Source organism: Pan troglodytes, chromosome 20 (assembly GCF_028858775.2).
Source record: "Pan troglodytes isolate AG18354 chromosome 20, NHGRI_mPanTro3-v2.0_pri, whole genome shotgun sequence".
NCBI classification, from domain to species: domain Eukaryota; kingdom Metazoa; phylum Chordata; class Mammalia; order Primates; family Hominidae; genus Pan; species Pan troglodytes.
Genome location: NC_072418.2, coordinates 3284016 through 3310807, shown reverse-complemented (window position 1 = coordinate 3310807; position 26792 = coordinate 3284016). Strand labels below are relative to the sequence as shown.

Here is a 26792-nt window from a genome sequence, read left to right as displayed (position 1 = left end):
CTGGCACAGGCCAACCCCCAACCCGGATTCCCTGTATGAGCCAGCACAGGCGGACCCCCCCCCCACCCCGCCCACCCTGTTTCCCTATATGAGCAAGTACAGGACAGAATGAGAGGCTTGGGGCTGGAGGAAATGGAGGGAGAGTTGGGGCTCTGTCGGAGGAATCAAGGAAAGCTGCATGTAAGAGGAGGCAAGGGAGATGGGGTTTTGAAGCATCAGTAGGAGTTTGACACATTTTGTTTTATTTTATTTTATTTTTAGTAGAGATGGGGTTTCACCATGTTGGCCAGGCTGGTCTCGAACCCCTGACCTCAGGTGATCCACCCGCCTCAGCCTCCCAAAGTACTGTGATTACAGGCTTGAGCCACTGCACCTGGCTGACCATTTCTGTTATTCTGAGATGTCATTTTAGACCAGTGCTGACCATTTCTGTTATTCTGAGATGAAGGAAATTTTCAATGTGGCACTATCTACTACTGTAGCCACTGGCCATGGGGCTACTGAGCACTGAAAGTGTGGCTGGTGCCATCAGGGAAGTAAACACTTCGTGTTCTTTTTATTTTATTTTATTTTATTTTATTTTATTTTATTTTTTGAGACGGAGTCTCGCTCTGTCACCCAGGCTGGAGTGCAGTGGCGCAATCTTGGCTCACTGCAAGCTCCGCCTCCTGGGTTCACGCCATTCTCCTGCCTCAGCCTCCCCAGCAGCTGGGACTACAGGCACACACCACCACGCCCAGCTAATTTTTGTATTTTTAGTAGAGACGGGGTTTCACTGTGTTTTCCAGGATGGTCTCGATCTCCTGACCTCGTGATCTGCCCGCCTCGGCCTCCCAAAGTGCTGGGATTACAGGTGTGAGCCACCGCACCCAGCAAATACTTCCTATTCTTAAATTTCAATTAAAAATTAAAAACTGGCACTAGATTCCATTTTTTGAAGACACATATATATAAATACACATATATATGTAGCTGGGACTCCGAGTAGCCGGGACCACAGGCGCGCGCCACCACGCCTGGCTAATTTTTGCATTTTTACTAGAGATGCCGGTTTCACCATGTTGGCCAGGCTGGTCTTGAACTCCTGACCTCAAGTGATCCGCCGGCCTCAGCCTTCCGAAGTGCTGGGATTATAGGTGTCAGCCGCCGTGGCCGGGCTATTTCAATTAATTTCAGTTAAAAATTAAAAACTGACATGATTTCCATTTTTGACTATATATATATGTACACACGCATTAAAGTTTTCAAATATATAAATACACACATATGTACACATTATACATATAAATGTAAATATATAGATATTTGAAACAGGGTCTTGCTCTGTCACCCAGGCTGGAGTGCAGTGGTGCAAATATAGTTCACTGCAGCCTCGACCTCCTGGACTCAAGTGATCTCCTGCCTCAGCCTCCTGAGTATCTGGGACTACAGGCATGTGCCATATGCCTAGCTAATTTTTAAATTTTTTGTAGAGATGGGGTCTCCCTATGTTGCCCAGTCTGGATTCAAGTGATCCTCCCGCCTCAGCCTCCCAAAGTGCTGGGATTGCAGGCGTGAGCCACCGTGCTCAGCCTCGTGTATATTTTAAATACCTTAGTGTTTGTGAATTTTCCTTTTCAGTATAAATGCTGTAAATCTAAATACTGTGGAGATAAGTATTTCTGAGGAAGCACTGGTATCCATATTGGAACACCCCATGGATGGGAAACACACCAGATTCTGAAGACTTGGTACCAAAAAGGATGTAGTATCTCAGTTACTCTTTTTTTTTTTTTTTTTTTGAGAAGTAGTCTCGCTCTGTCACCCAGGATGGGGTGCAGTGGCGTGATCTCGGCTCACTGCAAGCTCCGCCTCCCGGGTTCAGACCATTCTTCTGCCTCAGCCTCCCGAGCAGCTGGGACTACAGGCGCCCGCCACCACACCCAGCTAATATTTTTGTATTTTTAGTAGAGACAGGGTTTCACCATGTTTGCCAGGGTGGTCTCGATCTCCTGACCTCGTGATCCACCCGCCTCGGCCTCCCAAGTGCTGGGATTACAGGTGTGAGCCACCGCGCCCGGCCCCCTTTTTTTTGGTTTATGAGGTGGGGTCTTGCTCTGTTGCCCAGGCTGGAGTGCAATGGTGCCATCACAGCTCACTGCAGCCTCCAACTCCTTGGCTTAAGCAATCCTCTTGCCTCAGCCTCCCAAGTAGCTGGGACCACAGGCACACACCACCGTGCCCAGCTAATTTTTGGTATTTTTCGTAGAGACAGGATCTCATTATATTGCCCAGTCTGGTCTTGAACACCTGGGCTGAAATGATCCTCCCGCCTCAGCCTCCAAAAGTGCTGAGATTACAGGCATGAGCCACCGCGCCTGACCTTGTTTGGATAACTTGAGATGTGTAAAATATATTATTAAAATTAATTTCACTTGCTCTTTTTTAGTTGTTTTACTGTGGCTACCAGAACACTTAAAGTTATGTTTGTTATTTGCTTATCTTTCTCTTGGACAGCTGTGTTCTTGACCTGTGGGCCAAACCCAGCTGCAGCCTATTTTTGTATGTCTTGTGAGCTCAGAATGGCTCTTACATTTTTAAGTGGTTGAAAAAAAAACCCAAAATATGAAAACCATTCTATCAAACGTGGAAATTACATAACATTCAAATTCCAGTGTCTGCAGACAAAGCTTTATTGGCACACAGCTGTGCCCATCCATTTATGTATCATTTACGGCTGCGTTTTCTCTACAACAGCAGAGTGGAGTAGTTACTCTACCCAAAAAAGCTAAAAATACTGACTGTTGGCTTTTTTACACTTTGTTTTTTAGAGACAGGGTCTCACTTAGTCATCCAACCTGGAGCGCAGGGATACGATCATGGCTCACTGCAGCCTCCAACTCCTGGGCTCAAGCAGTCCTCCCACCTCAGCCTCCCAAGTAGCTGGAATTACAGGCATGCACCAACGTCCTCAGTTAATTTTTAAAAACATTTTTTTGGGGGGCCGGGCGCGGTGGCTCATGCCTGTAACTCCAGCACTTTGGGAGGCTGACGCGGGTGGATCACGAGGTCAGGAGTTCAATACCAACCTGGCCAAGATGATGAAACCTGGTCTCCACTAAAAATACAAAAAAAAATAGCCGGGTGTGGTGGTGGAAGCCTGCAATCCCAGCTATTCAGGAGGCTGAGGCAGAGAATTGCTTGAACCCAAGAGGCAGAGGTTGCAGTGAGCCGAGATCACGCCACTGCACTCCAGCCTGGGCGACAGAGTGAGACTGCGTCTCAAAAAACAAAACAAAACAAAACTTTTTTTTGGCGGGCTTGGTGGGTCACACCTGTAATCCCAGCACTTTGGGAGGCCTAGGCGGGCAAATCACCTAAGGTTAGGAGTTCGAGACCAGCCTGACCAACATGGAGAAACCGTCTCTACTAAAAATATAAAATTAGCCGGGCGTGGTGGCGCATGCCTGTAATCCCAGCTACTTGGGAGGCTGAGGCAGGAGAATGGCTTGAACCCGGGAGGCGGAGGTTGCAGAGAGCCGAGATCGCGCTTCTGCGCTCCAGCCTGGGCGACAGAGCGGGAATCCATCTCAAACAAACAACAAAAAAACCCAAAAACCATAGTATCCTCTTGTGTACGCAGCCGGCACTCAGTAAGTGCCCCTGAAGAGCACTTATTTATTTATTGCTGCGCGAAGCTACGGGGGCAGGTGGCACAGCGCCACGCAGGAGTGGAGACTGCCAGATTGTTCTACCGCCAACCTTAGTGGTGCCACAGGAGATGGATATGACGTCACTGGCCTTGTGACGTCATGGGAGGATCCGGGCAAGAGAAGCCAAACGAGGTGACGAGCTGGGGACTACAGCAAAAATATGGAACGCTTCACGAATTTGCGTGTCATCCTTGCGCAGGGGCCATGCTAATCTTCTCTGTATCGTTCCAATTTTAGTATATGTGCTGCCGAAGCAAGCACGACTCAACGGTTACCGTCACACCTATTTTAAGCCCTTCAATCAAAACATTTTATGATTAGGATAAGTTATGGTCGGTTTCATATTTAGCATAATTTCCTACAGTGGTATGTTGCAGAACAACTTTCGTGTTTACGCTTACTTTGATGTTTCGATCACGTAAAATCCCATATCTTATCGTAATTTTACCGCCTTATACTGGCCTCATAGACGCGGTGGATTGTGGGTGCCAATATGCAAAAGAGGTGGCCCAGATGCAGTCCCGCCCCCCTGGAGCGGCCGAGGTAGGGGGTGAGGCCTCCGCGGGCGCCGCTGGCATCCCAGCGTTCTCTGCGGGCGCAGGGGGGCCGCTCTTGCCCGGCGTGGCGACTCGCTAGCGTCAGCAGCGCCGCAGCCGGACGAGAAGGCGGAAGATGGCGGCGGCGGCCGGGAGGCCGTGAGGAGAGCGGCGGCTGCGAGGGCGGCCGATGGCGGCCGGGAGGCGCCCTCGGACACTTGCGGGTCGTTAGGGCGCGACGCTGGGAGGCATGTCGGAGCACGTGGAGCCCGCAGCTGCGGGGCCCGGGCCCAACGGCGGCGGCGGCGGCCCGGCCCCCGCGCGCGGGCCTCGCACCCCCAATCTCAACCCCAACCCCCTCATCAACGTGCGCGACCGGCTCTTCCACGCGCTGTTCTTCAAGATGGCTGTCACCTATTCGCGGCTCTTCCCGCCCGCCTTCCGCCGTCTCTTCGAGTTCTTCGTGCTGCTCAAGGTGACCGCGGCCCCGACCCCCGACCCTTGACCCCAGCGGCTGTCCCGACCCCCAAGTCTGCTACCTCCGACCGCGACCCCTGGCCCCGCTGGGGACACCGAGCGCCACCCTGCACCCTGAGGCCTATACCCGGCCCTACCGATTAGGGCTCTCCCTCGCGACCTCTGACCCTGGGATTGGCCAGGGACACCGTCTCGTGACCCCATCCCGCCCGGGGACGTCCACCCGGGAAGGCTGGGTCCCGCTGCACTAGAAGCCGCTGTTCTCTACTCTTGAAACCTCACTGTCAGCTCCCTCCAGGGCCCATCCTGTCCCCGGCGACCGCCTTTCCCAGGTCCCCACCTACCCAGGCTTGGAGTCCGGTCCTGGCCTGCGAGGTAGCACCTCCCGCCCTTTGACCCCTGACTCTGCCGCCTGAGACCCTCAGTTCCGAGGCCTCTCTCCCCTCCCAATGTGCTGGCCCAGAACCCAGCCTGACACAGGGCTCCCTCGGACCAACCCCTGTCCTGGAAGTCCACTCCCCACTCCCCTCTCTTCCTCCTTGTAGCCTTTCAGCTGCCCCCACCCCGTTCCCCGCTCCTGAGCCTCAGGGGAATGTGACTTAGCTGAGGTCACCTCGCTAGGGTTAGCGGCAAAGTCACCGGCAGCAGTGTACCACCCCATCCCCGGCCTCTTCCTCCGCTGGGTCCCCACCCCCTTCCTGCTTCAGGAGCTCAGGTTGTGAGTCTGTCGCCCGTGCCTCCCCTATGAGGCACCGGCCTCCGCGTCTTGGGCTCTGTCCCCCTCCCGCCCTCCTCAGATGGCAGAGGACTCAGCCGTGCAGGACAGGCATCGGCCTGACTCCCTCTGAGAAGGAGTCTTGCTTGGGTGACAGGAGGGGCTCAGTAGCAGCTGCAGCCCCTCAGAAAACAAGCTGGCCGGGGTCGTGGGCCACCTGGCGAAATGGGGACGTGGCCGTTTTCGTTCTGCATCAGAACACCGCCGCGCCGGGGCTTGGGGGCTGCTGAAGTTGCGCCGTGAGCTTTTTGGATCTAGCTTGCAAAGAGGGGTCTGATGCTGGTGGGCCAGGCTGCGATCGTGGGCAAGTTCCCAGCCTGACACAGGTTGGTCAGGAGCTGGCTGCTTTTTTGGGCTCGGCAAGTGGAGCTGGACCTTGGCCGTCCTGCGGACCTGGGTGTGGGTCCCAGCCTGCTGCCACTTCACGGAAGGCCCCCCAGCCTCCAGATCCGTGGCCTCCCCAGGCCAGAGCTCAGCCCATCATCCTTCCCACCTTCCTCCCTGCAGCCCCCCAGAGTGGCATGGTCGCCTCAGTAGGCACCTGAGCAGGGCTGTGAAGGGTTACGCAGGCAGGCGGCCTTTCCTGGCTCTGGGGTCCACAGACGGGGCCTGAAACTGTGGACGGAGGCTGGTCTGTGGACGTGGGTTTTCCTTCCATGGAGTAGCCTGGGAACAGGATGGAGCCACTGTGTCCTTAGGCTTGTGGAGGGTGTGTGCTGGGTGCCAGGCCAGGTTCCCCCGACGGAGCTCAGCCTCCCTGGGAGGTGCATCCCTGTCGCCTGGGCCCTGGTCCCACCATGTCCCGGTTTGGAAAGGGATCAAGCCTACCCGGCTCCATCTCCAGGCCAATACCACTCACAGGTGGTCAGATGGGGCTGGGCCAGAGCTGGAGTTCCCCCTCTTCTGTGTAGGGTGGAGACTCTTGGGAGGTTCTCAGTAACCCCAATCTCTCCTCTCAGCAGGGGGCTTTGGACTGTGAGATCTCTGGGTGGTGAATTTTTTTTTTTTTTTTTTTTTGAGATGGAGTCTTGCTCTGTCACCCAGGCTGGAGTGCAGTGGTTTGATCTCGGCTCACTGCAAACTCCACCTTCTGGGTTCAAGCAATTCTTCTGCCTCAGCCTGCGGAGTAGCTAGGATTACCGGTGCCCACCATCACAACCGGCTAATTTTTTTGTTTTTTTAGTAGAGACTGGGTTTTGCCATGTTGGCTAGGCTGGTCTCAAACTGCTGATTTCAGGTGATCTGCCCGCCTCGGCCTCCCAAAAGGCTGGGATTACAGGCGTGAGCCACCATGCCTGGCCTGGGTGGGGAAATCTGTTCTTTGTGAATTCTCCACCCGGTAATCTGGTGGCACAGAATCTGACCCTGCTGCCTTCACTTTTACTTATCTGCAAAGTGCAGGCTGGAACTGCCTGATTTCAGAGGCTGCCTTGAGTTCCAGAAGGCTCCTCTGCTTCCTGCCCGCCTGGCTTCCGGGGGTCTCCCTGCAGAGAGCCAGGTCCTCCCTGGTATGATCCCTTTGAGGTGGTTTCATCCTGTGGCATCTGTGCAGCTGAGCTCCCAGCCCTGAGCTGGCATGGAGTCCCCCAGCTCTCACCCATGCCTGGGTGGCTTTAGGAAATGCCAGGATCTCCCAGCTCTGAGCCAGCATGGAGCCCCCCGGTCCCTCATCCATGCCTGGGTGGTTTTAGGAAATGCCAGGCAGTGCCAGGTGCTGGGGAGAGAGGAGGCGGCAGGGGCCTGTGTTCCAGGGGCCCTCGGGAGACCTCCCTCCAGCCTCAGTATCCACCTCTGCTGGCCTTCATGGCCCTGAGCCCAGTGTGGCAGAGACTGTCCGTCTTGGGGCACTGGGTGCCTGCACCTGTGCGGTTGGGTTCTGGACCCAGGTGACCACCAAGTGGATGCCCACAGGGTGAAGGGGTCTCGACTCAGCACCCCTGGACATGGGCAGGGGCCCGCCCCTAGCCACAGGGAGTAATGGGGCTCCTCTTGTGGGGTCGTGACGATTAAAGACGGGGTATGTGAGACCCCAGGGGCCCTGCTCTGAATGGGGACCTGTCACATTGAGGCCACTGTGAGGCTGCAGTGGAAGGAGAGGCCCTGGTGGCCTGGAGGCAGGAAGCACCCCGGGTGGACAAAGGGGAGCCCCAGGTAGTGTTTCCTGGCTGGGGCTGAGGGCTCTGTGTCCCACCTGGGAGGAGAGTGTGGCTCCGCGGGCTTGTGTGTCCGTCGGTCTGTGGGTCAGTCAAATACCCAGAGAGCAGGCAGGCTGCTCCTGGCACTCCAGGTCTGTGGGGAGACAGGAAAGGAAAGGCCCACCCAGTGGCCGAGTGTTGGGGTGCCCTGAGAGCCTCGGCCAGAACATCCAGGAAGCTTCCTGGAGGAGGCGGTGAGCACGGCCCCAGGCTGGGGGAGGTGCTCCTGTGGGTGCAGCCGTGTGTGGGCTGACCCGGAGGAAGGAAGGGTCATAGGGGTAGGGTGACTCCTGTGCGGGGTGGGCAGGGCCTCCTGGAGGTGAGCCACAGCCAGTGGGATGGGGTGGGGTGTCCAGGCAGCTGGAGGGCGTGTGGGAAGGCCGTGGGGCTGGAGCATGTGGGCGCCTGCTGGGGAGCCTGGGTCAGGGACAGGGTCATGGAGTGTAGGAGACTGGACCACCCAGGGCATGCGAGTGGCTGAGCCAGGTTGCGGGCAGAGGGTGGCCAGGGGCCCATGGGAGCATTTGCAGTTGAGCTCCCTAGGGAGGGTTACTATGGGCGTGGACGAGGCTGCCTGGGCGTGTGGCTCAGGGCCGGGCCTGGTGAGGTGGCTGCTGCAGGGTGGCTGATGACAGACAGGTCTTGGGGAGGAGGACCCAGGACTCAGGATGAGCCTGCGTCTGGCTGGGTGGTGCCTGCTCCTTGTTTTGTGGTGGGAGACTGAAGGGGAGCTGAGGCTTTGGCGGCAACGGGCCTTGTCCAGTGGGGCATTTTTCTGGTCATGCTCAGTCAGGGAAGAGGGGCCCTGAGCCCGGTCAGCACGGAGCACCTGATGGGGCAAAGACACAGTGACGTCTGAGTCATAGCGTCTGGTGGACTTGAAGTCTTCGACTGGAGTGTGTGCACATTGTGTGAAGACACTGGTGCCCTCTCATCACGTCCGCTGTCTTCATGGGACGGGTCACTCACACCAGTGCTGGGTGTGGCAGGATGTGTGTCCTGTGCCCTCTCCCGCTGACCCTGGACCAAGCTGACCCTGCCCAGGGCAACCCCAGGAGCTGCTCTTCCCCGTGGGGCCTTAATTGTGCAGCCTGGCACTGCCCTGGCCCCTCCCTCCTGGCCATGTGACCTCAGCAGGTCCAGGTCTGTCGGGACCTCTGTGTCAGTTCCTCGTCTATAAACCAGGGATGGTAACAGCCGTGCGTCCCTTGTGAAGCGTTGGACAGCCCCGACCTCGGCCCACTGTGTGTCAGCACTTTTTGGAACATCTTGGCACAGGGTCCATTGCTGTCCTGGGCACAGCTCCTGCTGGATGTCTGGGCCTGGAAGGCAGAGTGTGGCCACCAGCGCATCCACCATGGGCCTCGCGGGCCCCTCTCTCCTGAGAGTGCTGAGCCGAGGGACTGTGGGGTCCGTGTCTCTGACCGTGACCCACCACTGGGCCCAGCCTCCGTGGCTCCTGTCCCCAGATGCCATATGGGGAAACGCTAGGCTTTGAAAGCATCTCAAGCTCCGGGGCTGCCCCCCTTCCACACTGCCCTCCCTGTCTTCCCCAGGACACAGGGGAACCCTCCCCAGCAGAGGGCCCTGCCCCCTCCCCCCGCCCGCCCCTCATTTGTAGCTCCGGCGTCTGTGGGCGGGGCCTGAATGCCTGGCGGTCAGGGTTCTGCTCTTGCCTCTTTCGGCTTAAATCTCAGCGCCGGGCCAGCCTTCATCCCCTGCGGTTCTTTTGGCTGTAAGGACTAGAAATGCAGTTCAGATCAGCCCAAGGGATTCTCCAGCTCCTGGGGCTGGGGAGCGTGATGGGGCTCACCCCAGCTGCACGTGTGGCTAGACCCAGGGCTTCATCCATGCTCAGACTCAGGGCCTCCCACAGGTCACAGCACTGCGGCCGGGCCGGAAGTGGGTTGCTTTGCTGACTCGGCCCTTTGCTCAGTCTACAGAGGGTTCTGGAGAGGAGGCCCCAGCTCACTGTGGGCGTGGAAGAGTTGAGGCTCCTGGTGGTCTTGCCTATGGCTGTGCGGCCACAGGTGGCTCACTGCACCCCGGGCATTGGTGCACCTGCCAGCAGGTCACGGGTCACGGAGGGGCCCTGTGCTCCAGGCTCTCTGGCTTGTGATTTTGAGTCTGATCAATTCTTCCCTGAGAGTCTGGGGTTCCATGTGGCCGTGGGCGCCCCCTTGGCCCAGCTGGGTCCTCAGTTTTGCGGATCGGGGCAGCAGGTAGACGTGACCCTCACCAGGCTCGGGGGTGATGCCTGGACCTCAGGTTGGGAGGTACAGTGGGCAGCCAAACCGCCAGACGGTGAGGCGGGCTCCCTGGAAGAGGGTCTGCCCTGAACCCCCAGACGGTGAGGCGGGCTCCCTGGAAGAGGGGCTGCCCTGAACTGCCCCTAGAGGGGCCCCACTCTGAGTTGTGCCTGCAGCACGCTGGGGCGTGGGCTCCCCAAGCCCTGTGGACATCGGGGTGGGGCCGTCCTTGGCACTGCTGGGTGCTGAGCAGCATCCCTGGCCTCACCCACTCCATGCCAGGAGCTCCCCCAATTGTGACAACCACAGATGTCCCAAGCATCCCCTGGGCAGGAGCCCCCAGGTGAGAGCTGCTGGCACCCCAGTTCATAGGTTGTGCCTCGGGCACGGCAGCCTCGCCCTGCCGTGGGGCGCTCTGCCCAGCCACGGAGGTCCACTGTGTCCCCAGCAGCTGCGGCTGGCCCCGCCAGGCCTGGGAGGGTTGCACAGGGCGCCCCGCCAGGTGAGAGAAGCTATTTTCAGCTGGTGAGATCAGGGGAGTGCTGGGGATGCAGCGGAAGGTGAGGCAGGAAGCAGCAGGTTGGGCTGTGGAGGGCTGTGCCCTCTTTCGTAGACAGTGGGTCCAGCTGGTGGCCCCGGGGTGGCGGCAACACCCATGCTGCTGCTTGTAGGGCGGGAGCCGTTGGCTGGCAGAGGGCCCTGGTGTGCTCCACTTGGTGGGTCTGAGTCCAGCCTCGTCTCCTCCCAGGTTTGGGGGGTCCTGTGTGCATCTGAGAGGGCCCCGGCCTGCTGGCTTCATCCGGCTCACCCCTGAGGAGGTGCGGGGCAGTCACAGGCCTTGCCGAAGCCCCAGGGCCTGTCAGAGCCGGGCTGCAGGTGGCAGAGCCCCTCCGGGGTTGGAGTGGGGCGTCCCCCGGATCCTCAGTCACTTGGACTATGTGAGGGGCTGGCCCGGTGCAGTCAGCGTGGGAGGGACCCAGGGTCCTCAGAGCCCAGTTCGACTTCTGGGGTTTCCTTCCTTTCCCCGTCCTGGGCGTCCCAGCGCGCCCCATCATGTAGGCCCTTGGGTGTCAGCTGCAGCTGGCCCTGGGGCGCCTCACTGACTGCCGGCCGCCCCCAGGCCCTGTTTGTGCTCTTCGTCCTGGCCTACATCCACATCGTCTTCTCCCGCTCGCCCATCAACTGCCTGGAGCACGTGCGTGACAAGTGGCCGCGTGAGGGCATCCTGCGTGTGGAGGTGCGGCACAACTCGAGCCGCGCGCCCGTCTTCCTACAGTTCTGTGACAGCGGCGGCCGCGGGAGCTTCCCGGGCCTGGCCATGGAACCAGGCAGCAACCTGGACATGGAAGATGAGGAGGAGGAAGAGCTGACCATGGAGATGTTTGGGAACAGCTCCATCAAGGTGAGCCAGGCCTGGGCTCAGCTGCAGCAGAGGCCAGCGCCCCGTAGATGCTGGTCGCTGAAGGGGCGGTTCCTGACATCGACAGGATGTTGGGGTTCTTGACTTTCAGGAACCTGGCATGCAGACAAGGCCGCCCCTGCCTGCCGTGGCCTTTTGGTGGCCTGGGGGCTCTGAAGCAAGACCCTCGGCCTGTTGCCCTGCTAGAGGCCTGGGCAGGGCAGGGGGATCTCGGGGAGGACTTGGGCTGGGCAGACTCGGGCCTTTGAGAGTAGCTGTTCCAGGGAGGGGATTGGCTGGGGCTGGGGGTGCAGTGGGCAGCAATAGCTGAGGAGGCCTGGGGGCTGAAAGCTAAGAGCTCTGGGCCCATCCTGGCCGTCCTGAGGTGGCCCCACTGCCTGCAGAGGTGCTGGGTTCCTGGTCAGCTTGTGGTGGCCTTGGGCACTGGTGGGACCAGGTGGCTGTGTTGGGCCCCACAGCCTGGTGGGAGATGTTTTTGCTTCAGCAGTCAGGGTTTGGGGTCCCACCTGTTCCCACAGAGCCAACCCCAAGAGTTTGAGTGTTTGGGCAGAGCATCATGGACCCTTCCATGGGGTCTACTGCCTGTGGCTGGCCCTTGCCTCAGCTTCAGGACTCAGAGCTGTGCTGGAGATGGCCTCACAGCAGGGCAGGCTTGGTGTTGAGGTGGGGTCCCAGCTGAGGCGGGAGGCACACGTAGTCCACCCTGGCCTGGTCAGTGGTGGGGCAGAGGCTGAGGCTCCCAGTCCCTTCCCATTAGCAGGACTGTATCCTCAGGCTGGGCCCTCACAGCCCGGGCTGGCGCTGCTGACACCCAGGTCCCTGGTCGCCCACAGTTTGAGCTGGACATCGAGCCCAAGGTGTTCAAGCCGCCGAGTAGCACAGAGGCCCTGAATGACAGCCAGGAGTTCCCCTTCCCTGAGACGCCCACCAAAGGTAGGTCGCCCCCCAAAGGTGTACTGCCTCACGGGGTTGCCTCAGTCATGGGGTGCTGGGGTACAGGCGGGGTCCCTCCGAACATCCCCAGCCTGCTGGCCACATGTCCTGGACCGTTGAGGGCACCTCCGTGCCTCGATTTCCCCATCTGTCAGCACAGGAGGCTGTGGGGACACCCCAGAGCCTGGGGTAACTAGCTCAGCTCATCCTTTCTGGGACCCTCGTGAACGGCAACTTGGAGGGGATGGATCCCTTCGGCTCTGAGCTCAGAGTTCTAGCAGGCTGTGCTCAGGGAAGCCCCCACCCCCGCCCCCATCCCTGCCCATCTGGCAGCAGAGGGTCTATCCAGAGGGCCGGGGCCTCTGAAGTGTTGGGGGTGTGCTGGGGGCCACCAGGGCAGTGGGGCAGCCCTGCACCCAGCCAGCCCCAGCCAGGGAGAGGGGGCCACGGGAGGAGGAGCCTGGCCAGCCTCTGCAGTGCACAGGGCAGGACACCAGCTTGGGTGGGCACCATCCCAAGTGTCCATGTAGGGGTCCTCCCAGCACCCACCTGGGGCCCAGGGCTCAGCAGGTCTCACCTTCCACCCCTCAACGCCTGCCTCGCCTGCTGGCAGTGGGCAGGGGACGGGGGTGGGGGCGCTGACCTGGTCCCTGGTTCTGCCCGCAGTGTGGCCGCAGGACGAGTACATCGTGGAGTACTCACTAGAGTATGGCTTCCTGCGCCTGTCGCAGGCCACCCGCCAGCGCCTGAGCATCCCCGTCATGGTGGTCACCCTGGGTGAGTCTGAGCTGCTGGGCTGGGGGAGCTCCATGGCGGGGCCTCCCCTCCTGCCTCGGGTCTCCTCCTGCTGGTGCGGGGCCGGGGGCTGTGCAGGAAGCACTGGGGTCTGCCCCGCCTCAGGCACGCTTCCCAGGGCTGGGGGCCTGGATGGGTTTCCTAAGAATGGGCAGGGCCAGGAAGCAGGCCAGGCCTCAGCAATGGAGCCAGCTGGGGCAGGGCCCAGGGGGTGGCCTGGGCGGGGCTCCCGGCTCCCTGATTCACCCACCCGCAGACCCCACGCGGGACCAGTGCTTCGGGGACCGCTTCAGCCGCCTGCTGCTGGATGAGTTCCTGGGCTACGATGACATCCTCATGTCCAGCGTGAAGGGCCTGGCGGAGAACGAGGAGAACAAGGGTGAGGCATGCCCCGGGGCCGAGGGTGCGAGGGTGCGAGGGCGTGGGTGGGGGCGGGCGCTCACGGCTCCCTCCGCCGCAGGCTTCCTGCGGAATGTGGTGTCGGGCGAGCACTACCGCTTTGTGAGCATGTGGATGGCGCGGACGTCCTACCTGGCCGCCTTCGCCATCATGGTCATCTTCGTGAGTGCCTCTGGGCGGGTGCGGGGGCTGGCCGGGTGGGAGCCGAGCAGGCCCTCGCAGCCCCTCACGGCGCTTCCTGCGCGCCCCTTGCAGACGCTGAGCGTGTCCATGCTGCTGCGGTACTCACACCACCAGATCTTCGTCTTCATCGGTGAGTGTCCCGCCGGCGCAGGGCGGGGCGGGCGTCCTCCAGGCCCTCACCGGGCGCCCGCCGCCCTGTGCCCGCAGTGGACCTGCTGCAGATGCTGGAGATGAACATGGCCATCGCCTTCCCCGCAGCGCCCCTGCTGACCGTCATCCTGGCCCTCGTCGGTGAGGACCCCACCCGGCCTCCCCCGCCCCGCGCTGCACCCCGCCCCGCCCGCTTCAACCGGCGCCGCCTCTCCCTGCAGGGATGGAGGCCATCATGTCGGAGTTCTTCAACGACACCACCACCGCCTTCTACATCATCCTCATCGTGTGGCTCGCGGACCAGTATGACGCCATCTGCTGCCACACCAGCACCAGCAAGCGGCACTGGCTGCGGTGAGCGTGGCACGGGGGCAGGGCGGAGTGGGTGCTGGCGGGAAGGGGTAGGGGGCTGCCAGAGGGAGGGGCGTTGGAGGCAGGGGTGGTGGCTGCGCCAAGCGGGAACCCCAGGGGCTGGGCCTGGCAGGGTGGGACCTGCAGCCCCGACGCCCTCACCCCGCCCCGCAGGTTCTTCTATCTCTACCACTTCGCCTTCTATGCCTATCACTACCGCTTCAACGGGCAGTATAGCAGCCTGGCCCTGGTCACCTCCTGGCTCTTCATCCAGGTGAGGCCTGGGCGGCAAGCAGGGGGCGGGCCAGCCGTGCCTTTCCAGGCAGGAGAGGCTGCAGCCGGGGAGGATGCCCTGTGGGGTCGGCCCAAGCGGGCAGAGGTAGCGTGGATGGTCCCGGGTGGGCTGCCCTCTGGGAGCAGCGGCTGGGTGGGGCAGGGGCGGGCCCGTCCTGACTCCCGCCCTCCCTCCCGCAGCATTCCATGATCTACTTCTTCCACCACTATGAGCTGCCTGCCATCCTGCAGCAGGTCCGCATCCAGGAGATGCTGCTTCAGGCGCCGCCACTGGGCCCCGGGACCCCCACGGCGCTGCCCGATGACATGAACAACAACTCGGGCGCCCCAGCTACAGCCCCTGACTCTGCCGGCCAGTCCCCCGCCCTGGGCCCCGTCTCGCCCGGGGCCAGCGGGAGTCCCGGGCCTGTGGCAGCGGCGCCCAGCTCCCTGGTGGCCGCGGCAGCCTCAGTGGCGGCAGCTGCTGGTGGTGACCTGGGTTGGATGGCAGAGACCGCTGCCATCATCACAGACGCCTCCTTCCTGTCCGGCCTGAGCGCCTCCCTCCTGGAGCGGCGTCCAGCCAGCCCGCTGGGCCCTGCTGGGGGCCTCCCCCACGCCCCCCAGGACAGTGTCCCCCCGAGTGACTCCGCAGCTTCTGACACAACTCCCCTGGGGGCTGCGGTAGGCGGGCCTAGCCCGGCCTCCATGGCCCCAACGGAGGCGCCCTCGGAGGTGGGGTCCTGAGCCGCACAGCTGAGCCGCCTCTGACCCCTGCTGGCTGGGCCTGACCTTCCCGAGCCCGTGGGGGTGGGGGAGGCCAGCCACCTCCTTCCTCTGGGACTGCCCAGGCTGTGTCGGGGGCTTTCAGGGTTTCGTGGGGTTTGCCCGGAAGGCGGCTTTCCTCCCACTGGTGTGAGGTCGCGCCCGAGGCTTGTACCCGCTAGTGAGCTGTTTGAGCTGGTCAGCAAGGAGAGGGGGTGGGGTTCCGCGGAAGGTTCTGGAGGGGTCTTGGTAGGTCTGCAGTGAACCGTCCTGAGGATGGAGTGGGGTCGCATGGTGCAGGTCTCTGAGCAAGGCGGAGGTGTGGAGGAGAGGCCGGCTTGGGGTGGGGCCTCGCGCCCTAGTGCCGGCCGGCCTCAGCCCGGCTCTGCCTGGTGCTCCCTGCAGTGCCTTCTCCATGGCCCGGCCCTCCCCGCGTGTGCGCCAGGCCTGGGGTCCCCGGGAGAGCAGAGCTTGCGCCTCGGGCATAGGGACGTGGGGTGCAGGCGCCAACATCAGTGGCAGCAGCCAGGGCCGTGGTCCAGTCCCACTCGGGGATGGAGTGGGCCGGCGGCCAAACCAGTCACTCGGGGAGGAATGCGGAGGAGCGCTCATTCCATTCTATTTAATTGCAGTGTACAAAATTGTGTTTGTATATAGAATAAACTGTCTGTTGACAGCGGCTCACTGCGCTGTGTGTGTGTGTGTTGAGCCCAAACGGCCCGGCTGCCGCCTCATTCCTGGCTCCCCGGTCGGCCAGAGTGTGGTGGGGCCTCCGCGGGGGCCGCTCTGGCCTGAAGCAAGCGCCGAGGCCGGTGACGTGCGCTGTCCCCGAGCTGTGCCAGGAGCTCGCCGCGCCGCACCAGGGCCTGGCGGAGCCGCTCACGTGCGACTTCGATGCGGCGCTCCAGCTCCTGCAGCTCCCCGGGCTGGGGGGCCCCCGTGGGCCTTGTGGCGGGCGGGCGGCCGTTGGAGCACAGCCAGACGGGGCCCTCTCGCGGCGCAGCCTCCGCCTCCGCGTCCGCTTCGGGTGCCCCAACCACGGCGGGCTCCAGCAGGAAGCGCACGCGGCGCTCCTTGTCCACGGCCCGGCGCGCCCGTTTCCAGCCCTCCGGAGCCGTTGGCTGGTCCTGCTGCTGCTGCTGCTCCACCTCGGGGCCGCTGGGGACGGAACCGGCCTGGTCAGTGTCCGCCGGGGCAGCCGTCTCGCGCCCTGGGCCTCTGCAGAGGCCGCTGACGGCAGAGGATGGCCGACAGGCACAACCAGGGAGCCACGGTGTGCACACAGCCCTCCGGGGGTGGGCGGGGAACCTCCGGGAACCTCCTGCACCCCGCGGCCGGCTTCGGGGCGAGCTGGTGGGGTGGTGGGTCTGGGTGGTCCTGCATCGTGGTCCGCCTGACCACCACTTACCTGGGCTCCGCCTCTGCCGTCTCCTCCTTCGACCCCTCTGGTGGCTCCGTGTTGAGGGCGCGGTGGATTTTCTAAGACCCCAGACAGACCCGGTTGGCGAGGAGGCGGGGGTGGTGGGGCCGCCCGCCGCCCACCCGGTCCCCACCTGGCTGGTATGCAGCCAGTACTGCAGCCTGCTCCCCTTGCGGATGCGCGGCAGCGCCAGGCGGAAGAAGGCGTGCTCGCCCAGCGAGCTGAGCAGAGCGCTGCCCAGGCCCAGGCACAGCAACACGAAGAGGCCCGCGAAGTGGTAGATGCTCATCTGCAGGGTCTGGGGGCAACACAGCAGGAGCCCCGCACGGTCACGTAATGGCAAGCCCCTGGGGAGCCTTGAACTAGGGGAGAACAGGTTGGGCCAGAGAGAGGGGCTTGGGGCAGTGGAGCCAGGTTGGGAGGCAGGGACTCCATGGCTGGGGGGAGTGAGGTTTCATGGAGGAAGGGGCACTGGAGCCGGGGTTTTGTAGGGTGAATAGAAGTGCGCAGAAGCAGACAAACGCACGTCTGGGGAATGAGCACTGGGGTTGGTCACCTCAGACAAGGCTCAGGGCCCCCCACACCCACCCCCACCCCCACCCTCTGTCCCAGGCCCTGCCCCACCTCTGTAACCGCAAAGACCCGCTTGCCGCAAGGCACCATCTTGTACCACTTGTCGTGGAGCAGGTCAATGAAGCCGGAGGACTTGTAGCGGCTGATGAACTCGGACAGGTTGGAGGTGAGCGGCGAGTTCTGGGGCAGTCCGATCCCATAGCCTGGGGGCGCGGGACCAGGCGGTGGGGCCAGGTGGGACAGCCCCAGGGGAACTCTGCCCGCACACGTGGGATTTTGCCCCTTCCCACCTCGAACCCTCCGTGGCTCCCCACTGCCCCCAGGAGGTCCCCAGAGACCCCGGCGCCCCGCCTCGCCCAGGTGCCTCTCACCCTCAATGGCGAAGGGCTTTCCCACGGTCAGCAGTTTGCAGTCGGCGTCGATGGAGACCTCGTAGTCCAGGAGCGACTTGTCCATGATGAAGGCGTTGAGCTTGGGGGGGTCGCTCCTGCTGGGGCCGGGGGCGGGGTCAGCCATCGCCCCGCCCACCCCACGCCCCGCCCCCGCCTCACCCCGCGCCCGGGCTCACGTGAGCATGGCGACGCCGTGGGGCGTGGTGGGCGCGCTGTGGCGCCGCATGTGCGCGTGCATGTCGGGGAAGCTCTTCTTGATGTACGCCTCGGCGCTGCTCTCCCACACGGTGCCGAAGCGGAAGCCCTGCGCCGGGTGGTGCAGCTGCGCGGGGGACCCTGTCAGCGCCTCTGCCTGCCCCTCAGGACCCCTGACCATTGAGGGGCGCGCCGTTCTCCGGGGTGGGGCCGTCCTGGGCACTGCAGGGCGCCGAGGCTGCATTCCTGGCCTCCACCCACTCCATGCCCAGAGCACACCCCAGGTGTGACAACCACAGCTGTCTCTAGACACACACTGTCCAGGGTCCCCTGGGGCGGGGGGCAGGATCACCCCGGGTGGAGACCCTCTGTTCTAAACGGCGGCAAGTCCATCTCCACCCGGACCTCGCCCTGGGCTGGACGCCTATCCCACCACCTCCTCTGCCTCTCCCCTCGGGGTCCCACGGGAGCCCCACTCTAACATGTCCATGACCCCACTCCTGATCTGCCCCCACTCGCTCTTCCCACCCCAGGCGGAGGCAGCTCTGTCGTCACTGCCTCTGACACTCTGTTTCTCCCGAAAACCCTGGGGGGCTCCACCTGCAACACAGGGAACTGTCCACTGCTCACCCCTCCACAGCTCCCAGCCAGGTTGGGGCCCAGCGTCGAACCCAGCCTCCTTCCCCATCAACATCCTCGACCAGCCCAGGCCCCTCTGCGGGGTCCTCCCTGCACCACCGGTGGTCTTTTCTCCCCACAGCTGCCAGGGCAACCTGGTGCAGACCCCTAATGAGTAGGTAGGTCTGGCTGCTGAGGTCACACCAGCCAAGGCCTCCCCACGGGACTCCAGCACCACCAAAAACCCAAACTTGAATCCCATCGTGCCTGTGGGTCAGCAGCATCTAATGGAAGTTGCCGTATGATGAAAAGGCTTTGACGGCTCAGCTGTGCAGCGTTTACATTGGAAGAGCCGCCGGCAGCAGTCAGCTCACCTGACAGCATGGTGTCTACGCTTTACTACCGTTTCACAGGGGACACCAGGGGCTGGGGAGCAGGCCAGGCACCCCCAGGGGACACCACTGGGCAGATCCAAAAGTTCAGAGACACTACGGGGCAGAAAACCCGACTTTGCCAAGAAATTACAAGGGGAGGCCAGGCACGATGGCTCACGTCTAATCCCAGCACTGTGGGAGGCTGAGGCAGGAGAATTGCTTGAACCTGGGAGGTGGAGGTTGCGGTGAGCTGAGATCACTGCACTCCAGCTCTGGGCAAGAGTGAGACTCTGTCTCAAAAAATAATAATAATAATACGGGCCAGATGTGGTGGCTCACACCTGTGATCCCAGCACTTGGGAGGCCGAGGTGGGCGGATCACGAGGTCAGGGGTTCGAGACCAGCCTGGCCAACATGGTGAAACCCCCATCTCTACTGAAAATACAAAAGCCAGGCTTGGTGGTGCACACCTGTAATCCCAGCTACTTGGGAGGCTGAGGCAGGAGAATTGCTTGAGCCTAGGAAGCAGAGGTTGCAGTGAGCCAAGATCGTGTCACTGCACTCCAGCCTGGGCGATGGAGCAAGACTGTCTCAAAAAAGAAAAGAAAAATAGGCTGGATGCGGTGGCTCACGCCTGTAATCCCAGCACTTTGGGAGGCCAAGGTGGGAGAACTGCTTGAGCCCCGGCGTTTGAGACCAGCCTGAACAACATAGCCAGCCCCCCATCTCTGTGTTTTTTGTTTTTTGAGACGGAGTCTTGCTCTGTTGCCCAGGCTAGAGTGCAATGGTGCCATCTTGATTCACTGCAACCTCCGCCTCCTGGGTTCAAGTGATTCTCCTGCCTCAGCCTCCCGAGTAGCTGGGATTACAGGTGCCCACCATCATGCTCAGCTAATTCTTTCTATTTGTTAGTAAAGATGGGGTTTCACCATGTTGGCCAGGCTCCAGTTCGAGACTCCTGACTTCAGGTGATCTGCCTGCCTTGGTCTCCCAAAGTGCTGGGATTACAGGCGTGAGCCACCGCGCCTGGCTATTTTTCTTTAAATAAATAAATTAATTGAATAAATGTCTCTTGGGACCAGAGTTGGCCTAGTGGACATCCTCCATGTCCAGCTGACCACCCCTGCCCCACGCAGCCCAGCCCGGGGCCGCCGCTAGCCCCCCAAGGCCACCCGCAGCCCCCCGAGGCCGCCCACCTTGGGGTCGTGGATCCCCGACAGCTCCTCGAAGGTCTTGTCCCCGACCATGACGGCAGCCAGGTTGGCCGTGTAGCTGGACAGCACCAGCAGGCAGAAGATGGCCCAGAGGTTCATGAGCAGGCGGCCCGTGGGGCACTTGGGCGTCTTGCTGGACACGGTGCGTCTGAAGAGGATGGCGTAGCACAGGTTGAGGGCTGAGGAGTAGGAGAAGACGGTGCTGCGGTTGCGGCCACGCGGCGTGAGGCCGTAGGGGCTGCACCACTCGCACACGGTGAGGAAGAGCGCGGTGAGGTGCAGGGCCGCAAAGACGCCCAGCCACATGGACCAGTGCAGGGGCCACATAAAGGCACCGATGGGTGAGGCTGTGTCCCGTGCCCGCACCATGATGCCCAGGCTGGTGGAGAAGAAGGGGCTGGTGAAGTCCACCACCTGTGAGCGGGCGGAGTTGATACTGAAGCTGGTGACCGCCATGTGGGCCCGGCCGGCCAGCAGGTCCCCGACCAGGCCGGTCCAGCGGCCGTCCCGCAGGGCGCCGTACTTGCCGTCACCTACGATGTACAGCTCGAAGTCGAAAGGCGTGTCCTCCGCCAGCCGCTCCAGCAGGTCAATGCAGTAGCCGTAGCAGCACTTGCACAGGGCGCGGGGCACTGAGCCGTTGGCCAGCGCGGCGAACAGTGCATCCAGGGTGGCCGAGTCGTTGGTGCCGGGGTCCAGGCACAGCTGCCCTGCTGGGCACTGCCCGTCTTCGTCCGGATCACGGGCAAACACAAATGGGTGTTCCAACAGCGTTACCACACGCAGCTTGGGCCGGACCTGCGCACCCTGTGGGGGCGGGGGCCGTGCAGAGGCACCTCCCGGTTCCAAGTCCAGCTGGCCGTCCCGCCAGCTGCCCACCGTGGCCCAGGCCGGGGCGCCCCGTGGGTCCCGGCGAAGGCTCCACACCTTAAAGTGCCGAGACATGTGTACCTGGGAGCTGCCTGTCACCCACACGGGGCCCGTGCGGCCCTGGAAGGACGTGTTGGCCAGGAACCTAGGGGCAGGGCGGGGGGGGTGTCAGGTGTCGAAGTTCACACCCCTCCATCCTCTCACCCCTGCCCAGTACGTGCCCGATTCCCACTGGTCGCTCTTGTCCGTATCATGAGGACAAACGTGGACGCTCCTGGTGTCCCCAAGCCTAACCCCTTGATCCCGGGGCATCCGTGCCCGGATGCCGTGGCTGTGCCCCCACCCCACATACGCCTGAAGCCAGTGACTGACACACAAGCACCCAGCTGGGGTCACCTGTTTCCAGGAGTTGTTCATTCTCAGGAACTCCCCCAGGGCTCAGCCAGAGACCCGTTCCCTCCCTCCTAGTTCAGCTCATTCTCTGCTGTCCCTGAGATAGTTCCCCAGGTGGGCACTGCTTCCGGGGACCTAAGACATCTAACAAAGCATCCTGACTTTGTGTGTTTGAGACAGGGTCCCTGTTGCCCAGGCTGGAGTGCAGTGGTGCGATCTCAGCTCACAGCAGCCTGGACCTCACAGGCGCAAGCGATTCTCTCACCTCAGCCTCTTGAGTAGCTGGAACTACAGGTGCGTGTCACCACCACGCCCAGCTAATGTTTTCTATTTTTTAGTAGAGATGGGGTTTCACCATGTTGGCCGGGCTGGTCTCAAACTCCTGAGCTCAAGTGATCCGCTCGCCTCGGCCTTCCGAAGTGCTGGGATTACAGGCGTGAGCCACCGCGTCCGGCCTCACGTTGCCTTTTGTGATCCATGAGCAGTGCAGACCCAGTGGCCTGGACACCCTCCTAAGGGAAGCAGGGTCCCCACTCACCGTGCCAAGAAGCGCCCCGGGGACTCGGGCCCGGCCGGCTGCAGGTCCCCGCAGTTGACTGGGGCGGGGAGGAGGGCTCGCTTCGGCTGCACCTGGGCCGCACTGCCCAGCGCCCGGGCCACCAGTTGCACAGTGTCATGGATGGCGGCCTCCAGCGGGGGTCGTGCCACCTCGCCCAGCGCCAGCAGCCCTGGTGGCAGCCCCACGGTGGGCAGGGCCTTGGGCGGCAGTGGTGTCCCCAACAGCCAGTGGGGGCCGGGAGGTACAGCCTCTAGCACCCGACGGGCACGGGCGATGTCACAGCCGAGGAGGACCGCCGCGGGTACCGGTGCTCCACCCCCCACTGGCGCCGCCATCGGGGCCAGGCGTGCCCGCAGTCCCGCATCTCCCGTGTCCCGCCGGCTTAGGTCCAGGACCAGCTGTGGGGGCCGGCCAGCCCGGCTTGTCCAGAGGGCCACCAGGCCGCCGGGGTCCTGGGTGCGGCACAGGGCCAGGCTGACATCTTCCCAGGCGTGCGCCTGCAGCACCGCCACCAGCACATCCAGCAGCGTCTCCAGGGGGCTGGCCCAGTGCAGCTGCAGGTGGAATGGGTTCTGGGAGAGGGGTGGCCACGGTTAGGGTTGACGACCTCCACTGCCACAAAACCCTTCCCACCCCAGCAGCGGGTGATCCGCAAGTAGATGCCAGCTGGATGGCTGCACCTCCCCTCCACCTCCCCCCAGCCCCAGCCCTGCTCTAAACCCTTCCATCGTTCCCCATCACCATCCCCACAAAGCTCAGTCTCCCAGCCTCTCTTGGCTCCAGCTACCCTTGTCATGGGCACACTTGGTGTTTTTTTTTTTTTTGCATGTGCCATTCCCCGGATGGCATACCTTTCTCTATGCCCACCAACTCCTACACATCCTTCAAAACCCAAGCACATTGCTCCTCCTCTATTCAGACTTCTCCATCCTCCAGGCAGAGCCCAGGCTCCAGCTTGGAACGCCTCCAGCCTCAGGTCCCTCCCTGATTCCTTCACAGTCCTGACCTCATCTGGCACCCACCTGCCTGGGAACCCCTCTAGGGCCAAGAGCTGTGGCTCATAAAGGTGAGCCCACCGATGGCCTCGTGCTTAGAGCCAAACCAGGTAGCTTCCCCTAGCATCCCCTTCACACATTACTGCCCCGTGCCAGGCACATGGAGGGCTGAGGGGCCCCCTTGTGCCCAGTGCCATCCAGAAAGTTCTCCTGGATTTTTTTTTTTTTTTGAGATGGAGTCTTGCTCTGTCTCCCAGGCTGGAGTGCAATGGCATGATCTCAGCTCACTGCAAGTTCCACCACTCCCAGCTTTTTTTTTTTTTTTTGTATTTTTAGTAAAGACGGGGTTTCACCATGTTAGCCAGGATGGTCTCGATCTCCTGACCTCGTGATCTGCCCGCCTCGGCCTCCCAAACTGCAGGGATTGCAGGCGTGAGCCATGGTGCCCAGCCAATATATATATATCCTGAGTAGCTGGGATTACAAGCACCCACCACCACGCCCAGCTAATTTTTGTATTTTTTGTAGAGATGGGGTCTCGCCATATTGCCCAGGCTGGTCTCAAACTCCTGAGCTCAAGCTGTCCTCCCACCTTGGGCTCCCACAGTGCTGGGATTCCAGGCGTGAGCCACCACGCCCGGTCCTGGATTTAACTTAGTATATTAAAGGTGGGAGAGCTTTGCCAGGCCCCTCGGGTTGGCAGGGCGCTTCCCAGGGTGGAAGCAGGGTGCCCAGTGCTGGAGGATGGGCTTGGGATGAGGCTCAGTCCCCAGGGGGCCAAGCCAGTCCCTAAGAGGCTGGGTCGGTCCCACGCCCCGGCTTGCGGCGGTGCAGCTCCTGGAGACGGCAGCAGAGGGCGCCCCAGGCCTGGGTTTGGGCCCCGCCTCTCCCACCAGCCCTAGGGTGGTGGGGGGACAGGGGTCCCCTTGACACCTGGAGAGCTGGGCTAAGAGACCCCCCCCCCTCTAGCGTCAGGGTCTCCCTCCCTGAGGAGAGGGAGGGGCTGGAGGGGCCTCTGAGTGGGTTGGGAAGGAGGGGCAGCTGGGGCATAGAGCTCAGCCAGGCCCATGTCCGGAGTTGGGACCTCCTTGCTGGCCACGGGAGGGGGCTTATTATCTGGGGCGCAGTGAGCCCTGTTGGGGGGGACAACAGGGTCCCCAGAACCCAGTCAATCGCCCTTCTCTTCTTCCGTTTCCTCCCGGGATCTGGGCCTGGGGTGGGATTAGAAGAGAGGAACTTGAAGGCTGCCAGGGGTGGGGGGTGGGGGGTGGGAATGGAGTCGGGGTTGGAATGATGGAGGCTGCTCTGGGATCTTGGAGGCCTCTGGGAGGGGACGGGGAGAATGCTGGAAGGAGGGAGATCCAGACCTGCAGACCCCGAAACTGCACCCCTAGAGTGAGGAGGGAGACCGCCTGTCCTCCAGCCCAGCCACCCAGAGCCGGGTGGGGACCAGGAGGTCCCAGGGTCCAGGGAAGGGTCTGTGGGGAAGGAGGGAAGGGGCCTGGGCAAGGAAGTGGCAGAGGCCACAGTGGCGGGGTCCCCATCACCAGGGCGCTGGGAAGGGGTCTGCAGGGGCGTTCCAGGAGCGTCCCTGGGGCTCTCAACCCCGCGTCTAGGTCCCTGCCCCTGGGTCTCTTCCTCTGGGTTCTGGTTTCCTTGCTCCGGGGACACCCGGGTCTTCCCCATCCCTGATCCCTGGGGCCCGTCCAGCGTCCCGGGATCCCCCTTCCCTGCGTAGTCCCGGCACCCCCATCCTGACTCCGGACGTCCCCGGGGCTCCCGCCCCCGCCCCCGCCCCGGGTCCCCCTCGTCCTGACTCCGGGCGTCCCGCGTACCGGGGCTCCGAGGGGCGCGCGCGCCTCCCGCCGCAGCAGGCTGAGCACGGGGGTCTCGGTGGCGGCCGCCAGGAAGTGCAGCTGCAGCAGCTCGGGCCGAGCCTCGGGAAAGGCGAGCAGGGCCGCCACGCCCGGAGGCACCAGCGCCTGGCACAGGCCGCGGGTCAGCGACGCGGGGTCGCGGGCGGGGGGCGCGGCGACCACCAGCTCCAAGCTCAGGTTGTGCGGCAGCCGCGGCGCCAGGGCGGCCCGGGCCAGGGCGGCGCGGGCGCGGGCGCGGGCGAGAGGCGCGCGGGGCAGGAGGGCGCCCAGGCGCACGGAGCCCCCGAGGCGCGCCAGGACGCCGCACGGCTGAGGGTGGCCCCCCGCGGACCCCGACCCCAGCGCCAGCGCCAGGCCCAGCCACAGCGCCCGCACAAACTCCATCGCAAAGTTGTCGGCGCCGCTCGCCGCGGGGCGCAACCACCGGGACCACGGCGCGGGTGGAGGGCCCCGGCCAGGTTCCGACGCGCCCTCCGCGCTCCGCCCGGGCCGCCTCCGGGTTCCCAGCAACCGCGCGGGGGGAGTGGGACGTGCCCTGCCCAGGGCGGGATCGGGGGGAAAACAGTGCCTCCCAGTGGTTGTTTGAGGGCGGCGGCGGTGACACCTGGCGGGGGCCGGGGACGCCTAACCACTGCCCATCCCTGCTCTGATTCAGGCCACAGATGGAATGGAGGTGCCAGGAAAAGACTCTGCGCTTTAAAATTGGCCCCGACTTGCCGGGCGCGGTGGCTCACACCTGTCATCCCAGCACTTTGGGAGGCCGAGGCGGGCGGATCACGAAGTCAGGAGTTCGAGACCAGCCTGGCCAACATGGTGAAAACCCGTCTCTACTACAAATACAAAAATTAGCCGGGCGTGGTGGTGGGCGCCTGTAATCCCAGCTACTTGGGAGGCTGAGGCAGGAGAATCGCTTGAACCTGGAAGGCGGAGGTTGCAGTGAGCCGAGATCGTGCCACTGCACTCCAGCCTGGGCGACAGAGCGATGCTCCGTCTCAAAAAAATAAAATAAGAAAACATTGGCCCGGACGCCCACCCGGTTCCTCTCCAGGATCCCTGACCCCTTCCACCAATGTCGACCATTGCTCAGGCAGGGAAGTTGAGGCAGAGGAAGGGTCTTGCTTGTCTCGCACATCCAGGGAGCGGTCAGTTTCTAACCAGGCCAGCCCAGGGGTGTGTTCCAACATCCAGTGCACCCTGGGGAAACTGAGACAGGCATGTCTGATGGAAACCTATAGAGTAGATCTGCCCTCCAGCAGTGGGCAGGCAACTTGGGCCACAGAACTCCTCTTCACCCTTCAAAACCCAGTCCCAAATGCCCTGCCCTGAAAAACGTTCCCTGCTTGCCACTGAGAAAATGCAGGAAGCACCACTCCCTGCCCCATTTAAGTCCTGCTGCTACCCACCCCCAACCCCCACACATTTCCATAACGGCCTACCATCTTTTTGTTCATTTCCTTCTTATTTAGTGACCATCTCTTCAACTCAGCTCTGGGAGGGTCGGGGTGGGTCTGGTTTGGCTGCTGGCACACAGTAGGCACTCTATAATTGCTTGTGGCTTGAGCAACAGCCCAGACAAGGATGCTTGCTCACATGCCCCTCCTCCAGTGCTCTAGAGCCTTCCATAGCTCCCCGCTGTCTACCAGTCCCCAAGCCTGCCTATGTCCTCTGGGCCTCGGGGGGTGCCTTTTGGGCCCTGGCATCCCACAGGCGCCTGATAGACGGGGGCGGCCGCATCCGTCTATCCATGCAGCAGAGGACATTATCCCTGCCCAGGCATTCCTCATCCTGTCCTCCCGACGGTGTCTCCCCAGATCCCGCGGGGCAGCAGAACAGCCGCTGTGTTGGGAACATTCAGCTCTAATGAATGGATCTACACTCCGGCGATTTTCACACACACACACACACACACACCCCCCAAACCTCATCTCCTTTTGGAGCCAGCGTTGGAGAGGTGGGAAAAAAATCCTCCATGAAATGAATAAAATGCCAAGTGCCAGCCGGTAAAATGGATTGGATTTTGAGACGACTGGGGAGGGACGGAGGGAGGGATGGCTCGGTTCCAGGAACCCGCAGGCCACCCCCTCCAGCCCCCTGGCCAGGTGTCCCCGGGGGCAGGACA

The 26792-nt window shown here is 62.3% G+C and overlaps 2 protein-coding genes and 1 non-coding gene across 8 annotated transcripts; 1 reads left to right on the top strand and 2 right to left on the bottom strand.

Moving 5' to 3' along the window:
* Nucleotides 1–3846: 3846 nt before the first annotated feature.
* On the bottom strand, nucleotides 3847–3953 carry LOC112206464 (U6 spliceosomal RNA). The gene has a single exon (XR_002940828.2). It is a non-coding gene; the product is annotated as a U6 spliceosomal RNA (small nuclear RNA).
* Nucleotides 3954–4268: 315 nt separating this feature from the next.
* Nucleotides 4269–15872, top strand: TMEM259 (transmembrane protein 259). Of its 4 annotated transcripts, none has more exons than XM_016934513.4 (11): nucleotides 4269–4703; nucleotides 11045–11326; nucleotides 12178–12277; nucleotides 12944–13054; nucleotides 13329–13451; nucleotides 13533–13633; nucleotides 13727–13784; nucleotides 13913–13945; nucleotides 14026–14158; nucleotides 14330–14429; nucleotides 14630–15872. In XM_016934513.4, exons 1-11 carry the CDS (start codon nucleotides 4479–4481, stop codon nucleotides 15173–15175), a joined length of 1812 nt encoding a protein of 603 aa, XP_016790002.3. In that variant the 5' UTR covers nucleotides 4269–4478; the 3' UTR covers nucleotides 15176–15872. The 4 variants fall into 4 exon arrangements, with proteins under 4 accessions (XP_016790002.3, XP_016790000.3, XP_016790001.3 ...); XM_016934511.4 differs by having other exon boundaries at nucleotides 13862–13945; XM_016934512.4 differs by having other exon boundaries at nucleotides 4293–4703; nucleotides 12160–12277.
* On the bottom strand, nucleotides 15801–25172 carry GRIN3B (glutamate ionotropic receptor NMDA type subunit 3B). Of its 3 annotated transcripts, XM_024351755.3 has the most exons (9): nucleotides 24632–25172; nucleotides 21781–22373; nucleotides 19962–20994; nucleotides 17755–17900; nucleotides 17558–17673; nucleotides 17238–17389; nucleotides 16747–16911; nucleotides 16602–16672; nucleotides 15801–16351 (listed from the first exon to the last, which is right to left on the bottom strand). In XM_024351755.3, exons 1-9 carry the CDS (start codon nucleotides 25055–25057, stop codon nucleotides 15925–15927), a joined length of 3129 nt encoding a protein of 1042 aa, XP_024207523.2. In that variant the 5' UTR covers nucleotides 25058–25172; the 3' UTR covers nucleotides 15801–15924. The 3 variants fall into 3 exon arrangements, with proteins under 3 accessions (XP_024207523.2, XP_024207522.1, XP_024207521.2); XM_024351754.3 differs by having other exon boundaries at nucleotides 16602–16911; XM_024351753.3 differs by having other exon boundaries at nucleotides 15801–16911.
* Nucleotides 25173–26792: the final 1620 nt, after the last annotated feature.

What these genes read in the sequence shown, in the direction of transcription:
- GRIN3B (XM_024351753.3), bottom strand. Translation starts at nt 25,057, where the DNA reads ATGGAGTTTGTGCGGGCGCTGTGGCTGGGCCTGGCGCTGGCGCTGGGG. An exon ending in CCGGGGCGCTTCTTGGCACG is followed by an intron (nt 20,995 to 21,780) that starts GTGAGTGGGGAC and finishes CCCTGCCCCTAG; the next exon opens with GTTCCTGGCCAACACGTCCT. An exon ending in CACGGCGTCGCCATGCTCAC is followed by an intron (nt 17,674 to 17,754) that starts GTGAGCCCGGGC and finishes CGGCCCCAGCAG; the next exon opens with GAGCGACCCCCCCAAGCTCA.
- TMEM259 (XM_016934510.4), top strand. Translation starts at nt 4,479, where the DNA reads ATGTCGGAGCACGTGGAGCCCGCAGCTGCGGGGCCCGGGCCCAACGGC. An exon ending in CGTCATGGTGGTCACCCTGG is followed by an intron (nt 13,055 to 13,328) that starts GTGAGTCTGAGC and finishes ACCCACCCGCAG; the next exon opens with ACCCCACGCGGGACCAGTGC. An exon ending in CGTCATCCTGGCCCTCGTCG is followed by an intron (nt 13,946 to 14,025) that starts GTGAGGACCCCA and finishes CTCTCCCTGCAG; the next exon opens with GGATGGAGGCCATCATGTCG.